The following is a 16347-nucleotide window of genomic DNA, read 5'->3' as shown; positions in this document are numbered from 1 at the left end:
GGCCTGCACGCCTCCCATCTCCCGAGGGCCCGCCCCCTGGAGATTTCTTGAGTGCACTTTGTGAATTAGGCACAGGAGTACTTTTCGTTGAAGGAACAAATGAACGAAGCTGAGGACCAGTAACTTCCGGCCTATAGTCTAGGGTAGCCCTTCCTCTGGCCATAGAAGGTAGACGTGATATCCTGATGCGTATATTTCTGGAGACCCAGAGAGGTGAAGGCATGGAGTAAAAGCTCTGAGAGTCCTTCTGGACCGCTGATCGCTTTTTCTGTCAAACCACCCTTCTATTCCTCTCAACCCTTCCCCTGACCATATAAGGAGAGGCAGCTGCTAGGGGTGTCCCTTGGTTCTAAATTTAGTACCAGGCCCTTGCTTGGGACTCCAAAAGCCACCAGGCAGCTGGAGCCACCATGGAACGGTGAGTTTCAGGACGCCATCCTACAGATCTACCTACTCCCTTGCCGGTTTCCCCGCAGATTTCATGCCCCGCCCCCCCTTGTAGAAGCTGCTGGTCCTGCCCATCGGAGCTCCGGACTCCAGGTGTCTGCGACTGTGGGTGAAAGGGATGGTGTAATATGAATACACCTCCTGACTCCTTACTTCCCTTGTCTTTCTGGCCTTTTTCTCGCCACTTCCCTCCACTCCTACCACTCCCCTCCAACTGGCTCAGTGGTACCCTACGCAGCTACGTTGTCTCCTCCCTCTCCCTCTCTCTATTGCCTCTGTCCTACCAAGCCCCACCTCCAACCTCTTCAGGCAGCATGCCCGGACCCTGTGGTACGACAGACCCAAATATGTTTTCATGGAGTTTTGTGTTGAGGACAGCACCGACGTCAGGGTGCTCATCGAGGACCACCGTATTGTGTTCAGGTAAGGAGCCTTTCCCACCCCTGCCTGGACAGGCCTGGTGTCTGAAGAACTGTTCCCATCTTCAGTGTTTCAAGAACTGTCCGTTCGCTCACTCTTCCTATGTCTTTTTTTTTTTTTCTTCTCCCTCCTTCGAGACAGGGTTTCTCTGTGTAGCCCTGGCTGTCTTAGACTCACTTTGTAGACCAGGCTGGCCTCGAACTCACGGAGGTCCGCCTGCCTCTGCCTCCCGAGTGCTGGGATGGCAGGCGTGCGCCACCGGGGACTCCTCTGTCTTACCTTTGCGTTCTCTCTAGCTGCAGGAGTGGTGATGGAGTGGAGCTGTACAATGAGATTGAGTTCTATGCCAAGGTGAACTCCAAGGTGAGGGCAGGGTAAAGGATAGGCAGGTCTGGCCATCTTGAAGAACCTGGAGGTTCACCCCCCCAAACTCAAGTCTCTAAGAATGAGGCCGTCTGTCTGACAGGACTCCCAGGATAAGCGCTCTGGTCGCTCCGTTACTTGTTTTGTGAGGAAATGGAAGGAGAAGGTGGCCTGGCCTCGGCTCACCAAGGAGGATATAAAGGTGAGTTGGTGGGGGTGGGGTCGGGTGGGCGTCCACTCCTGGGCTCTCTACCGGTGGCCTTTCTCTGTGTACCCAGGCACCAGAGTGACGTCTGAATCGCATCGCCTTTGCCTCCTTTCTAGTCAGTATTCAGTGAGTCACCTGGGTCCTATATGTTTGATCTCTCGAATACTCTGGAATCTATGGCTTTCCTCCTGGCCGAGACAGCATCCGTCAGGGTTTGTCAAAGGAGATACTTTTTTTTGTATGTCTTTGTTTGCTTTTGGTTTTGAGTCAGGCTCTTTCCACGTAGTTCCTTCCGGCTGGTCTTGAAACTGCCATCCTTCTGTCTTAGCACTCTGAGTGTTGACATTTCAGGCGTGGCCTACCATGCCTGACTTTGCTGGGAGTTTGTTGTGTATTTTTTGTCCCATCTCTAAGCCATCATTTCTGTCGCTCTCAGCATGGCTGTCCCTTCTCTGTCACTCTCCTGCTTAAGGCTCTTAGATAGCAAGTTCTTACCTAAAAGCTGAAAGTTGGCCACCTGCTAGCTGAGTCTGGCTTTTACATTTATTTAGTTGTTTTGTTTTGTCCTCAGCCAAAAAATTATTTTGAGGGGCTGGAGAGATGGCTCAGAGGTTAAGAGCACCAACTGCTTCCACAGGTCCTGAGTTCAATTCCCAGCAACCACATGGTGGCTCACAACCATCTATAATGAGATCTGGTGCCCTCTTCTGGCATGCAGGTGTACATGTAGACAGAGCACTGTATACATAATAAATAAAATAAATCTTTTTAAAAAATTATTTTGAGGTGAGCGTGGTGGTGCACGCCTTTAATCCCAGCACTCGGGAGGCAGAGGCGGGCGGATTGCTGTGAGTTCGAGGCCAGCCTGGTCTACAAAGTGAGTCCAGGACAGCCAAGGCTACACAGAGAAGCACACACACACACACACACACACACACACACACACACACACACACACACACACTTTCCATGTATTCTCCCTTCTCTCCTTCCTGCCTCTGATGATCTGTGCCTCCTCTTGCAGCCTGTGTGGCTTTCTGTGGACTTTGATAACTGGAGAGACTGGGAAGGAGACGATGAGGTGGAGCTGGCTCAGGTGGAACACTACGCCGAGGTATGAGATACGGTTAATATGCTGCATATTTTATTCACTATTTAGCAGAAATGAGAAAAATTAGTATTTGTGAAATTTAAAAGGAAAAAATTAAAGGTTTACTATTTTATTGATTGATTGGTTTTTCTCTTTCTTTTTTTCTTTTTCTTTTCCTTTTGGTTTTTTTAGATAGGGCTTCTCTGTGTAGCTTTGGCTGTCCTGGACTCACTTTGTAGACCAGGCTGGCCTTGAACTCACAGCGATCCGCCTGCCTCTGCCTCTTGAGTACTGGGATTAAAGGCATGCGCCACCACCTCCTGGCCTGAACTTGAGACCTTTGGAAGAGCATATGGTGCTCTTAACCTCTGAGCTATCTCTCCAGCCCCCACATTAATTTTTTTATTTGGGAGCAGAAGATGCACACATGCCACAGCACCCATGTGGAGACTGGAAGACAAATTGTGGGAATCTGTTTTCTATTTCCAACATGTAGGTCCCAGGTATTGAACTCGTGTCCTCAGGCTTGGCAGCAGGTGCCTATTCATCTGCCTCTGCCTCCTCAGTGCTAGGATTAAAGGTATGCTCCACCATGCCAGGCTGGCCCTGCTCCTTTTGAGACAGGGTCTCATGTAGTCCAGGCTGGCCTTGAGAACTTCCTGCGTAGTGAGCTGAGGCTGGCCTCGAACTCCTGATCTTCCTGCTTCCACTTGTTAAGTTTTTGTATTGCAAGCAAGTGCCAACACACTCCGCCTAAGGTTAACTTTTGTAAGCTACCACTCGGATGCTGGGAACCAAACCTGGGTCTTCCTCAGGATGACTTCTCCAGCGCCCTCTCGCAAGGGCCATTCTCCTGCCTCTCCTAATAGTCAGGCTGCTCTTCCCTCACCCCTCCTCACCCCTCCTCACCCCTCCTCACCCCTCCTCACCCCTCCTCACCCCTCCTCATCCCTCCTCACCCCTCCTCACCCCTCCTCACCCCTCCTCACCCCTCCTCACCCCTCCTCACCCCTCCTCATCCCTCCTCACCCCTCCTCACCCCTCCTCACCCCTCCTCACCCCTCCTCACCCCTCCTCACCCCTCCTCATCCCTCCTCACCCCTCCTCACCCCTCCTCACCCCTCCTCACCCCTCCTCACCCCTCCTCACCCCTCCTCACCCTTCCTCATCCTTCCTCACCCCTCCTCACCCCTCCTCACCCCTCCTCACCCCTCCTCACCCCTCCTCATCCTTCCTCATCCTTCCTCACCCCTCCTCACCCCTCCTCACCCCTCCTCACCCCTCCTCACCCCTCCTCACCCCTCCTCACCCCTCCTCACCCTTCCTCACCCCTCCTCACCCCTCCTCACCCCTCCTCACCCCTCCTCACCCCTCCTCATCCTTCCTCACCCCTCCTCACCCCTCCTCTCTTGTGACCGTGTCTCTCTTCCCTTTAGCTCCTGAACAAGGTCAGCACTAAGAGACCTCCTCCTGCCATGGATGATCTGGACGTAAGTAACACCTTCCCTAGAGCTTACCGTTTCCCTTTTAGACTTTCACAAATAACGCATTAGAGCTGGATGCAGCTCAGTGTAAGAGTGGTTTCCCACCATGCATGAACCCCACCCTCCAAAAAGGAACAGGAGAAAACCCACAAACATAAGGATGCATATTCCAGCGGGGGTAGGGGGTGGGGGTGAGTGGGGTTGGTGGCAGAGGTGGCGCACGCCTTTAATCCCAGCACTCGGGAGGCAGAGAGAGGCAAGCGGATCACTGTGAGTTCGAGGCCAGCCTGGTCTACAAATCTAGTCCAGGACAGTCAAGGCTACACAGAGAGACCCTGTCTCAAAAAACAAACAAAAAGAATGTATATTCCATCTTCTGACACACAGTCGTCTGTGTGTTAGCCCAGCCTGAATTTGACACGAGGTTGAGTGTTCACTAAGCCCCTCCCTTCTTCCCTATTCTAGAACAAACTTGGCTCTGTTGAGTCTCTTTGCCCTTTAAGGAGCAGTAACAACATTTGAAACTTTTTTTTTTGTGTGTGTGTGTTTTGAGACAAGGTTTCTCTGTGTAGCCTTGGCTGTCCTAGACTCACTTTGTAGACCAGGCTGGCCTCAAACTGACAGCGATTCCCCTGCCTCTGCCTCCTGAGTACTGAGATTAAAAGCGATTTATCTCATTACCCAAATTTAGCCTAAGAGATGTGATTTAGGATTGGGGGTGGGGATGGGGGCAGTGAGCATTGGCTGTGACTGTTACCATAGTAACCACAGGTACCTTTTCTTCTCTTTTCAGGATGATTCTGACGGTGGGGATGCAACAACTACCTAGATTTCTGTGACAGTGGGAGCTGGGGAGGAGGCTGTGGGTACTTTCTGTGGTGCCGAGAAGCTATGATGGGGCCTTCTTCAACTAGTTGGTTATGCATCAGGAGCCGAGGAGACCTTGGACTGCTCTGGAAGCTCGCTCTTTTTCTTTCTTTCTTTCTTTCTTTCTTTCTTTCTTTCTTTCTCGAGACAGAGTTTCTCTGTGTAGCCTTGACTGTCCTGGACTCACTTTGTAGACCAGCCTGGCCTTGAACTCACAGCGATCCACCTGCCTCTGTCTTCCAAGTGCTGGGATTAAAGCATGCCAGGCTCCAGAAGCTGTTTCTTTAGAGTGCCTCTCCGTCTTTTATGTCTTCCCCCTGGGTGCTTGAGGGTGGTCCTGCATCAGTTGATGTGTGTGTGGAGGGTGGCTTCCGACTTCCCACTGATTTGACTTAGAATCTATGTTTTGAATGCTTTGGATTTGAACATGTGTTTGTATGTGGTAAAGCAAAGGCCAAAGAAGAAAGAGACTGCAATAAATTCTAGGAGTGAATCCTGTCTCTTTTCTCCTTGTACTTTTCCTGTGGAAAGCCTTTTTAAATTTTTTTTTTCCCTCCAGAGATTCTGGCCTCTTTTGCAGTGGGAAGATGTTAGTGGACAGGCTTGAATGCAAGCCAGGGGACTTCATCTCACCCAGATGGATGTCTGTCACCGTAGACAGCTTCCTGTACACCTCTGTGGTTAAGAGTGTGTAGTGTTTTTTCAGAGGATCTGAGTTTGGTCCTCAGGGCCCCTAACAGGTGGCTCACAACCACCTGTAACTCAGTGCACATATACATAAATAAAAATGAAACGTTTTAAAAATCCATTACCTCGGGGATGATTGTGGTACATACCTTTTTGTTGTTGTTGTTGTTGTTGTTGTTTTTCTTTGAGACAGGGTTTCTCTGTGCAGCCTTGGCTGTCCTAGACTCACTTTGTAGACCAGGGTGCACACCTTTGTTGTTGTTGTTGTTGTTTTTGAGACAGGGTTTCTCTGTGTAGCCTAGGCTGTCCTAGACTCACTTTGTAAACCAGAGTGGCCTCTAACTCACAGTGATCCGCCTGCTTCTGCCTCCCAAGTGCTGGGATTAAAGGCCACCACCTCCCAGCAGCCTGGTCTACAAAGTGAGTTCCAGGAAAGCCAGGACTGTTACATAGAGAAACCCTGTCTCGAAAAAACAAAAACAAAACAAAATCCAAATTATCATAAATCAATGGTTTCTGAGGTCTGTGGGTTAAATTTATCCTCTTTAGTAAAAAGAACAAAAGTTACACCATGAAATATTATTGATGATGATTTTAAATAAAAATATTAACATATATGCCTTGTCTATTTCTGCCCATCCTCTTTTATTTCTACCTCAGTGCAGCAGGGTCGCCGCAGGCCAAATTACACGTCCCAAAGAGCTAGCTGAAAACGTCTCATTTTGAGCTGTGAATTTTGTTTTGTGATCTTTCTGTCTTAAAACGGTGACAAAATAACATAGAACACCTGCAGTTAGTAGTTTCAGTGAATTTGGTCAAACCACAACCCTTCCTTCAGGCTTTCACCTTTGCGCAGAAACGCTTAAGGAAGTTTGTCCCACATCGCTCTCCGTCTGCCATCCGTCTTTTTCTGCAGGCGCGAACCGCCCCGGCCTAGGAGACTGCGATGGCGTTCCTGTGTCAACGCGACAGCTATGCCCGGGAGGTGCGGCCTTGTAGGCGAGCATCCTGAGACCGAGGGTGCCAGTGGGAGGGAGGGTGAATGCAGGCTCTAGTCTCGCTGTAAGGGTACTAATGCTCGCACCCGTCTCTCCGTCCAGTTCACCACCACCGTGGTCGCCTGCCGTCCCGCCGAGCTGCAGACGGAGGCCAGCGGCGGCAAGAAAGAAGTGCTGAGCGGTTTCCAGGTGGTTCTGGAAGACACGCTGCTTTTCCCCGAGGGCGGGGGCCAGGTACCAGGAGCAGCCTCAGCCCGACCCCTTCCCAGGAACCCCCACATTCCTGTTCACAGAAAACACGCTCGCCCGCTCTTAAGCTCAGTAAATAAGACAGATGTTAGCTCGTTGCCTTCTTCATTCAGCAAATGCTCACGTAGATAGGACACGTGCAGCTGAAGAAGAAGGGCGAACAAGACAGTGCCTCTAAATACATGGGGTGCATATTGCAGACAACCCTCTCTACCAGGTGTTAAGTAATGATAATAGCACTAAAAATAAAGCTGGGTAAAGGGAAAGAGTGGGCTCCTTTGAAGATAGCATCCCAGGCTATTCCGTACCGATGTCTGTGAAGGGATGGGGTGAGCCACCGCAGCTGTTTAGTGGTTCTGGGGCAAGAGACGGATTTCAGGTATACAGAACAGCCCTGCAGAGGTCCTGAGATGGGTATTAGGGTGAACTGGTTTCCCAGGGGCTGGGAGCGATGCTGCCCGGAGAGTTGTGACGTCAGTGCTCTGACTGAGACCCTAGTTCTTCCCTGCAGGCGCGAACCCCCCTGGCCTAGGAGACCGCGATGGCGTTCCTGTGTTGAGACCCAAGCTCCTCTGGGCTCTCTTTTTGAACAGCTATATATGTTGGTTTTTGTTTTTTGTTTTTTGTTTTTTTGTTTTTTTGGGCAGAATAGCAGAATTTGAAAAATGGAAATAAGTCCAGGACTGAAGATTTTAGTAAAACACAAAGAGCCTTAATCCTCCCTGTTGTCACCTTAGATTAGTGGTTCTCCACCTGTGGGGTCATGACCCCTTGAGGGCGTAGAATAACCCTTTCACAGGGTCACATGTCAGATACCCTGGGCACCAGATATTTACTTTACAGTTCATAACAGTAGCAAAGTTACAGTTGTGAAGTAGCAATGAAAATAGTTTTATGGAGAGGCAGGCCGCTCGCTGTGAGTTCGAGGCCAGCCTGGGCTACAAAGCGAGTCCAGAGCAGCCAAGGCTACACAGAAAAACCCTGTCTTGAAAAACCAAAAAAAAATTTAAAAATTTAAAAAAAGTTTTATGGTTGGGGTGGGGTGGGGTGGGGGTCACCATTATACGAGGAACTGTACTAAAGGGCTGAAGCATTAGGAAGGCTGCGAACAATTGGCCTGGATTCTCTCTAACAGTCTCTAAAGTTCCTGCCTTTAGCCACTCAGGCCTCTGCACTGATGCCACAGTTAAACAGCATTCATTCACCATTTAGAAAGTATCAGGGCTGGAGAGGTGGCTCAGAGAGGTTAAGGGCACTGACTGCTTCTCCAGAGGTCCTGAGTTCAAGTCCCAGCAACCACATGGTGGCTCACAACCATCTATGATGTGATCTGATGCCCTCTTCTGGCCTGCAGGTGTGCATGCAGGGAGAACACTGTATTCGTAATAATTTTTTTCTTTTTCTTTTTTTTTTTTTTATCATTTTTCCTTATTTTTTTTTGTTTTCTTTTGTGTATTCATAATAATTTTAAAAAATAAATAGAGAAAGAGAGCGAGCAAGAGAGAGTGCAAGCAAGGAGACCTGTCATGGGAGAAAGTGGGCCCACCTCACTTAGCATTAGCCCCTTTTCCCCTGGGAAGTTCAGATTCTGGGTCCATTTCTCTTAGAACTTCCCTTGGAGGGCTTTTCCATCTAGGTGGGGTAAGCCCTGCCCCAGTGTTGCTTACGTCTCTCCCCCAGCCTGATGACCGTGGTACCATCAATGACATCTCTGTGCTGAGGGTGACCCGTCGTGGGGCCCAGGCTGATCATTTCACACAGACGCCTCTGTCCCCTGGGAGTCAAGTCCAGGTCCGGGTGGACTGGGAGCGGAGGTTTGACCACATGCAGCAACATTCAGGTAAGGGCCACAGGATGGGGACACGCAGGGAGATGCGCTGTAAATAGCAGTGTCGCAGTGACTGAGGTGGGGTTCCAGTTGTCGGGGAGGGAGCCTTAGAGGAGAGATCGACAGGCCTAGAGTCAGCTTTGATTCAGGCAGTGTGTTATGAAAACAACGTAAAATTAAAGTTCTAGAGGAAGTACTGGCCCTTTTCACTCACACACACATACACACACACACACACACACACACACACGTATGTATGTATACAATTTATTATTGTTATTATTATTATTATTATTTTTTTTTTTGGTTTTTCGAGACAGGGTTTCTCTGTGTAGCCTTGACTGTCCTAGACTCGCTTTGTAGACCAGGCTGGCCTCAAACTCACAGCGATCCGCCTCTTCCTTTTCTTACTGTCTCCTTCCCTCTCGTCAGTCAGGAGTGCAGCTGCATCTCTGACGACAAGTCCCCAACCCCCTCTCTCCTCAGTGCTTCCACTTGACTTAGGGCTTTGTACTTGCTAGGCAAGCACTCTTGTCGCTGAGGTAGACTCCCAGATCTTGTGACGATTTTTCAGTAAAAATCCCCGTCAGACTTTCAGTGAGCCTCTGAGATGATGTCGTCATGGGGGGTGGTTTGCGTGACTGGGCCCCTCACTTTGCTCCTGTCTCTTGCCTTAGGGCAACATCTCATCACGGCAGTTGCTGACCATCTCTTCGGGCTGAAGACAACATCGTGGTGAGCAGAGGGCGCACACGCATACACAGGGTGCCACGGGTCCCCGACTCCCACCTCTGGTCCCAGGGATGAGGTTAGGGTAGGGGTAGGCTCAGAGTTGCCTGTCTTCTCTTCCTAACGAGTGGGTCCTGGGATGGCCTTGTGTGGTTTTTAGGAGAAACTTAAAACGAGAGCCGACCTTTCCTTGGGAAAGAACATAGAGTGTAGAACCCAGAGCTAAGTGTGTGGTCCTGTCACCATGTGACTTTCGTCATGTTCCTTATTGCGTTTCATGGGAATGGCAGTCCCTACCCATGGGATTGTTTGTGTGGATTCAATAAAAATCGTTTATAGGGGCTGGAGAGATGGCTCAGCGGTTAAGAGCACTGACTGCTCTTCCAAAGGACCCGGGTTCAAGTCCCAGCACCCACATGGCAGCTGACAACTGTCTGTAACTCTAAGATCTGATACCCTCACACAGACATATATGCAGGCAAAAACGCCAATGCACATACAATAAAAGTAAATAAATTATTTTTAAAAATCGTTTATAAAGTTTATTTCTAAATAACCCAGGCTGGCTTTGTAGTTCGAGGTTGGCCTTGAATTCACAATAGTTAGCCCCCTGAGTGTGGGATTACAGGCACGGCCCCGCCCTCGCTGTTATAGGAACAGGGTGACCTGAAGTCCGGTCCTCCCTCCATCTTCCAAGCACTAGGATTGCAGCCACGCACCTCCAGTCTCAGCGTGACCGTTCCTCACGAGCTTGCAGCATGCTCTACCCATTCTTCTCTTCTCTGGCAGGGAGTTAGGGAGACTCCGGAGTGTGATTGAGTTGGACAGCCCATCCGTGACTGCCGAGCAGGTCGCTGCCATTGAGCAGACCGTCAATCAGAAAATCAGAGACCGGCTGCCCGTGAGTGTGCGAGAGCTCAGCCTGGACGACCCTGAGGTGGAGCAGGTGAGGCGGGAACTGGGCACCGGTCTCCACAGAGTGCCTCTCCAGACAGCCCTGTGACCTTCCCTCTGTTCCAGGTGAGGGGCCGCGGTTTGCCAGATGACCATGCTGGGCCCATTCGAGTTGTTACCATCGAGGGCGTTGATTCTAACATGTGTTGTGGGACCCACGTGAGCAATCTCAGTGACCTTCAGGTAAGCGCGGAAGGGCCGCGGGAGTGTGTGAGGACAGGGTATCCGGGAGCAGGGCGGGGTGTGTGTGTGTGTGTGTGTGTGTGTGTGTGTGTGTGTGTGTGTGTGTGTGTGTGTGTGTGTGCAGGTGAGCCTCTTAAGTCTCTGCTTTGTTACCTCAGAGTTAAAGAGGGGTTCCGGGCTCTCTTGCCTTTGTGTCCTAAGACCCGCTACAGTGTATGCGTTTGTTACCCACTTCGTGTTAGGTCGTTAAGATTCTGGGCACTGAGAAAGGGAAGAGGAACAAAAGCAACCTGGTGTTTCTGGCTGGGAACCGGGTACTGAAGTGGATGGAGCGAAGTCACGGAAGTGAAAAGGCCTTGACCGCACTGCTTAAGTATGCCCCGCCCCTGCCCCTGCCCCTGCCCGCAGCTCCCGAGGCCTGCTGCACCCGTGGGCTGTCTCCTGCAGGGGAGACAGAAGGACCTGCTCTGAGGGTAAGGTGCTCTGGGCGGTAGCTCAGACGCACACAGAGCCGGCCAGTCCTCTGTATCCTCCCTCGCAGTTGCTCGGGAGGCCTCTTTGCACCCCAGCAAGGAGCGTATCATTCATTTGCGTCCTCAACCGTGGAAACACCCGGGCAGTCGGCCCTTCTCCAATAACCGTTGTCTTACAGGTGCGGAGCGGAAGATCACGTAGAAGCGGTGAAAAAGCTCCAGAATGCCACCAAGCTCCTGCAGAAGGTGACTGACTGGCTCTGTGGGGAGTGGACAGGGCCTGGGCCCCTCGCCTGAGCCGATGTGTGGGCGATCGAGGGGGCTTGAGGACAGCACAGGAGGAGAGACCATGATGCCCGCTGTTGTCGTTTTCTCCTGACTGAGTTTCTCACATCCATTTCAGAACAACCTGAACCTCCTTAGAGACCTGGCTGTGCACACTGCCCACAGCCTCAGGAACAGCCCAGCCTGGGGAGGTGTGGTCACACTACACAGGTGAGGAATTAGGAGCTCATGTCTCAGCCTCCCCCTCCCCCCCAAGAATGCAGTGCCCAATGGGATGTGGGTTGCTAAGTGGTTGGTATAGTAGGCTGAGCAGACCCCAGGAAGTGTGCTACTGGCTTCCTGGATTTGATAATAGCTGTGTAGGCTTCATTAGTTCCTTTGCTGGCCCCCCTCACCATCTAACAGATCTCCCAGTATCTTGGGGATCCTTCGTGTGTACCCCACTGAGGCTGAGGGCATCTTCCCCATGCTAAGGGCTCTGGGACTTTGTGCGCTCAAACAGGAAGCAATGAGGCCTGTCAACTGTTGGCCTGCCTCTAGAGGAGGAGCCCAGCTTCCTGCAGTGGTCACAGCCTGGCTACATCTTGGGTCTCACGCCTGTGTCCTTTGTTGTAGGAAAGAAGGTGATTCCGAGTTCATGAATATCATTGCCAATGAGATTGGGTCAGAGGTAAGAGGGACGGGAGAGTCCTCCTCCATGGTGTAGAGGCCCAGCGTGGTAGGACTGAGGCAGTTAGCTTAGCCAGGTTACCACGAGAAGAGTTAGAAAGTTTTCGTCGGGATTGTTTTCCAAGCACCAGCCAGGATCAAGCTCTTGTTAAGAAAGCCAGAGAGCCACCTAGATCTGTGTGCTGAGAGATAGTTGGGGCTGGCGAGACCCTTTGAAGGCCTCTGCCTCAGGCCTCACCTGCCTGTCTTGATCCTAATAGTCCAGCACAGGAGATTGCTAAGTCTCTTTTGTCCTTAATTCAAACCCTTTATGAAAGGTCTCCCCGGGGCTCAAGCTTAGGACTCTCTGTATTTCTGCTCTCCCCACAGCACTGATCTCAAGGAGCCATGCTCTAGCCTGAGAGCTAGTGTCTGTCAGCATTTGTAATTTGGAGTGATAAATTCTAGGGGCAGAATATATTACATAAAGGGAACGGAAGGCTTCAGGGCTGGACAGCAGGGCCTGCTTAGGGGTGTTCAGGTGGCCAAGGAACAGAGTGGCCAGAAGGAAGTAGCGCGGTGGTTTGGGCTATGGCGGATGGGTGTCTAGTCCAGCAAAGAGGGGAGAGGGCGGTGGGTGTGAGACCGTGAAAGGCATCTTTCACTCAGCGCAGTCGCAGGCTTCTGCGTCCTCTTAGAGTTCAACTTCCTGGCCATTCTCATAAAGCGTGGTGGCCCAGCTATCAGAGTGGAAGGCTGGGTCATCAGTCATCAGTGACATCTCTGTGGTGAAAGGGAGCTGCCTGTTCTCAACACAGCAGAGTATGGGGCTTAGGGGAGTTAACCCCCTGTGTGCCCATCTCCTTGTCTTACCCCCTAGGAGACCCTCTTGTTCTTAACTGTGGGGGACGAGAAAGGTGCTGGGCTGTTCTTACTGGCAGGCCCAGCGGAGGCCGTGGAGACCCTGGGTCCCAGGTAATGTGCTGTGGGCTCCTGTGAGGCGGGGAAGTTGTGTACTAATGCAGCCCTGTGCTACTTAGCAGGGCATCACGACTGAGCTCCTTGGTTCAAAGGCACGTGAGGCAGGCTGAGTAGATGTGGTCTGACACCAGCACTCCTTGTTTGGCAGATGAGGGACTTCATATCATGTACTTGAGATCTCACAGTTAAAAGTGGAGAAATGAGACTCAAACCCAGGGCTTTTGTTTGTTTCTTTTAAATAAAATTGATCCCAGAGCAGGCTCTCAACCTTCCTAGTGTTGCAACCCTTCCTCGTGCTATGGTGATCCCCAACCATAAAATTATTTCATTGCTACTTCATAACTGAAATTTTGCTGCTGCCATAAATCGTAACATAGAGCCGGGCGTGGTGGTGCACGCCTTTAATCCCAGCACTCAGGAGGCAGAGGCAGGCAGATTGCTGTGAGTTCGAGGCCAGCCTGGTATACAAAGCTACTCCAGACAGCCAAGGCTACACAGAAAGACCCTATCTCAAAAAACAAAACCAAAAATGTAATATAAAGAGCTGATATGCAACTCCTGTGAAAGGGTCCTTTGACCCCCAGAAGGGTCGCAACCCACCAGTTGAGAACCACAGTCCTAAACCTAGGTGTTATATGACACTGATCCTGGGGAACTGGGAACAGAGGTCTACTCGCCCCAGATTGGGATCCAAAGCAGATCAAAGTACGGAGACCACCAAAGTCGTATGTGGTGATCCAGTAGGGTTTATTGGGGTTACTTATAGGGATATGGGTGAGGGGCTGCTTATAAGGGCAGAAGTGACTCAAAGACAGCTGAGTTATCAAAGCCCACCCCAGCATGGTGACAGCTCACAAAGCTGGGAACCTGGAGCTCATTGCATGAAGAGTGCACATGGTGCGGTTCTGCCCCTGCCCGTGTTTAGTTGCTGGCTATTGCTTAGGACTTTAGAAAGACAAGAGTCGCCCAGTGCCTGTCCTCTCTTATTTGCATGGCTCTGCCTCAGAGCCCAGGGTACTACACTGCTTCCTCTCTTGTCGTTCTCTCTCTCTCCCTCCCTCCCTCCCTCTCTTTCTCCCTTCCTTTCTCTCTCTCCTCCTTCCTTTCTTCCTTCCTTAGACCATGCTGGCCTCAGACTCTCAAAGATCTATCTGCCTACTAGTTGGGCATAGTGGTAGTAATCCTAGCACTTGGGAGGCAGAGGCAGAAGAATTGCTGTGAGTTTGAGGCCAGCCTGGTCTACAAAGCAAGTCCAGGACAGCCAAGGCTACACAGAGAAACCCTGTCTCGAAACCCCGCCCCCCAAAAGAAAAGAAAAGAAAAGAAAAGAAAAGAAAAGAAAAACAAAAAAGATCTGCCTGCTTCTGTCTCCCTAGTGCTGGGATTAAATGCGTGGGCCACCTTGCCCTGTGACTCCTGTTCATTTGGGCATGAGACCTCTCAGTCATTGTTGGCTCTCTGGGATATGTGTTCCTTGGAAACATCGAAGGACAACATAGTTATTTATAATGGAGATTCCTAATAGGCAGCCACATGTGGCCTGTGGTTTGGCTTGTGCACTGTCCCTTCCTCCCTCTCCTTTTCTTCTACTCCTCCTCTCCCCACCCCAACCCCCCCCTTTTTTTTTTTTGGACAAGGTTTGATCCTGTAGCCCAGGCTTCTTTCAAACTCTTTTTTTTTTTAATATTTATTTATTCATTACTTATACAGTATTCAGAGGGCACCAGATCTCATTACAAATGGTTATGAACCACCATGGGGTTGCTGGGAATTGAACTCAGGACCTTTGGAAGAACAGTCAGTGCTCTTTACCTCTGAGCCATCTCTCCACCCCTTCTTTCAAACTCTTGATTCTTCTATGACTGCCTCTCAAGTATGAACTATATGTTCATATTCATATATGAAATATATATATTTTAAATGTAAGTTTCTGAGGCTGGCCTCAAACTTGTAATTCTCCTACATCAGCCTTTTGATTGCTAGAAATCACCTAGTCTCCTTCCTCTAGGCCCTGAGAACTGCCCTTGATTTTTTACTTTTCACGGACCTTCTCGGTAACTGTTTCCTCCGTTCTCTAGGGTGGCTGAAATCTTGGAAGGCAAAGGAGCAGGGAAGAAAGGCCGCTTCCAGGGCAAGGCCACCAAGATGAGCCGGCGGGCAGAGGTGCAGGCGCTTCTGCAGGACTTTGTCAGCACACAGAGTGCTGAGGAGTGAGGGGCCAAGATGTCAGTGCCTGTGACCGACCACAGCAGTCTCTTGGACAGTAAACTTATTTGACTCTCAGTGATTGGGTACTGCCACTTATGTTAGCGTGCACAACTTGCACTGTGCGTTCTAGTGTGGTAATGCCATCAGCACCCGTGTGTACTGTTTCTAACGTGGCTCCTGTTAAGTAAAACCTCCACGAGTGTCCATGTGGAGTGTCCACGAAGTCAGTGCCACGTACTGATCTGGGTCCTGCTTCATGTTGTAGGATAGATGCTGATGGCTAAGGTAAGACTTGACCCAGGGCTTAGCCTCAACCAAATCTCGCTTTACCTTGGTTTTGGTTTTTGAGATAATCTTGCTATGTCACCCAGGCTGGCCTCAGAATCCTAAGTACCACCAGGTTTAGGATCTGATTTTTGTAATTTGTGTGTGGAGACAACAGCAGTTGTCCTCAGGGCACCGGTCCATCTTATAAATAATTGTTTTGTTTGTTTCTTTCTTTTATTTCCTTTTTCTTTTTTTTGTTTTTGTTTTTGTTTTTGTTTTTTGAGACAGGGTCTCTCTGTGTTAGCCTTGGCTGTCCTGGACTCCCTTTGTAGACCAGGCTGGCCTGGAACTCACAGTGATCCGCCTGCCTCTGTCTCCTGAGTTCTGGGATTAAAGGCATGTGCCACCACGCCCGGCTATCTTTTTTTTTCAAGACAAGGTTTCTCTGTGTACTCTTTGCTGCCCTGGATTCGCTTTGTAGACCAGGCTTAAATTTTTATTTATTCATTTATTTTTACAAGAGCATCTCTGCTAGTGATGCCAAGGATTCTCCTGTCTTTGCCTCCCAGCAGTGGGATTACAAGCACGTACCACCATGCTTAAATTTTTTGTTTTTGTTTTTCAAGACAGGTTTCTCTGTGTAGCCTTGGTTGTCCTGGACTCGCTTTGTAGACCAGGCTGGCTTCCAACTCCCAGCGATCCGCCTGCCTCTGCTTCCCTAGTGCTGGGATTAAAGGCGTGCACCACCTCGCCCAGCTTTTTTTTTTTTTTTTGAGACAGGGATTCTGTGTATCTCTGACTGTCCTGGAACTCACTGTGTAAACCAGGCTAGCATCAAAGTCACAGCGATCCACCAGCCTCTGTGTGCTGGGGCCACCAAGCCCAGCCCTCATGAACCTCTTACAGTGTGCCAATCACGAGTGCTCTGTCCCCATCCCATAACCATATATATCCTAAAGACTGCAGCCCCTACATACC

At 50.3% G+C, this 16347-nt stretch overlaps 2 protein-coding genes across 4 annotated transcripts; both read left to right on the top strand.

The window, feature by feature from the left end:
- Positions 1–70: 70 nt before the first annotated feature.
- On the top strand, positions 71–5687 carry PTGES3L (prostaglandin E synthase 3 like). 3 transcript variants are annotated; one of them, XM_084803112.1, is made up of 8 exons: positions 75–418; positions 503–552; positions 757–870; positions 1164–1230; positions 1334–1432; positions 2463–2552; positions 3965–4018; positions 4806–5687. In XM_084803112.1, the coding sequence occupies exons 3-8, from the start codon at positions 803–805 to the stop codon at positions 4839–4841; spliced, it is 414 nt and encodes a 137-aa protein (XP_084659238.1). In that variant the 5' UTR covers positions 75–418; positions 503–552; positions 757–802; the 3' UTR covers positions 4842–5687. The 3 variants fall into 3 exon arrangements, with proteins under 3 accessions (XP_084659237.1, XP_084659238.1, XP_084659236.1); XM_084803110.1 differs by having other exon boundaries at positions 278–418; positions 503–542; positions 671–870; XM_084803111.1 differs by lacking the exon at positions 503–552 and having other exon boundaries at positions 71–418.
- Positions 5688–6409: 722 nt separating this feature from the next.
- Positions 6410–15177, top strand: LOC311609770 (alanyl-tRNA editing protein Aarsd1). The gene is made up of 12 exons (XM_084803109.1): positions 6410–6551; positions 6667–6798; positions 8494–8653; positions 9319–9376; positions 10160–10316; positions 10391–10507; positions 10750–10880; positions 11160–11226; positions 11384–11475; positions 11881–11935; positions 12794–12888; positions 14973–15177. Exons 1-12 carry the CDS (start codon positions 6513–6515, stop codon positions 15106–15108), a joined length of 1239 nt encoding a protein of 412 aa, XP_084659235.1. The 5' UTR covers positions 6410–6512; the 3' UTR covers positions 15109–15177.
- The last annotated feature ends 1170 nt before the right edge of the window (positions 15178–16347 follow it).

This window comes from Acomys minous, assembly GCF_964271855.1.
Source record: "Acomys minous genome assembly, chromosome: 12".
Taxonomy (NCBI): domain Eukaryota; kingdom Metazoa; phylum Chordata; class Mammalia; order Rodentia; family Muridae; genus Acomys; species Acomys minous.
Note: the sequence above shows the minus strand (reverse complement) of the source record. Positions and strands in the feature narration are given on the sequence as shown.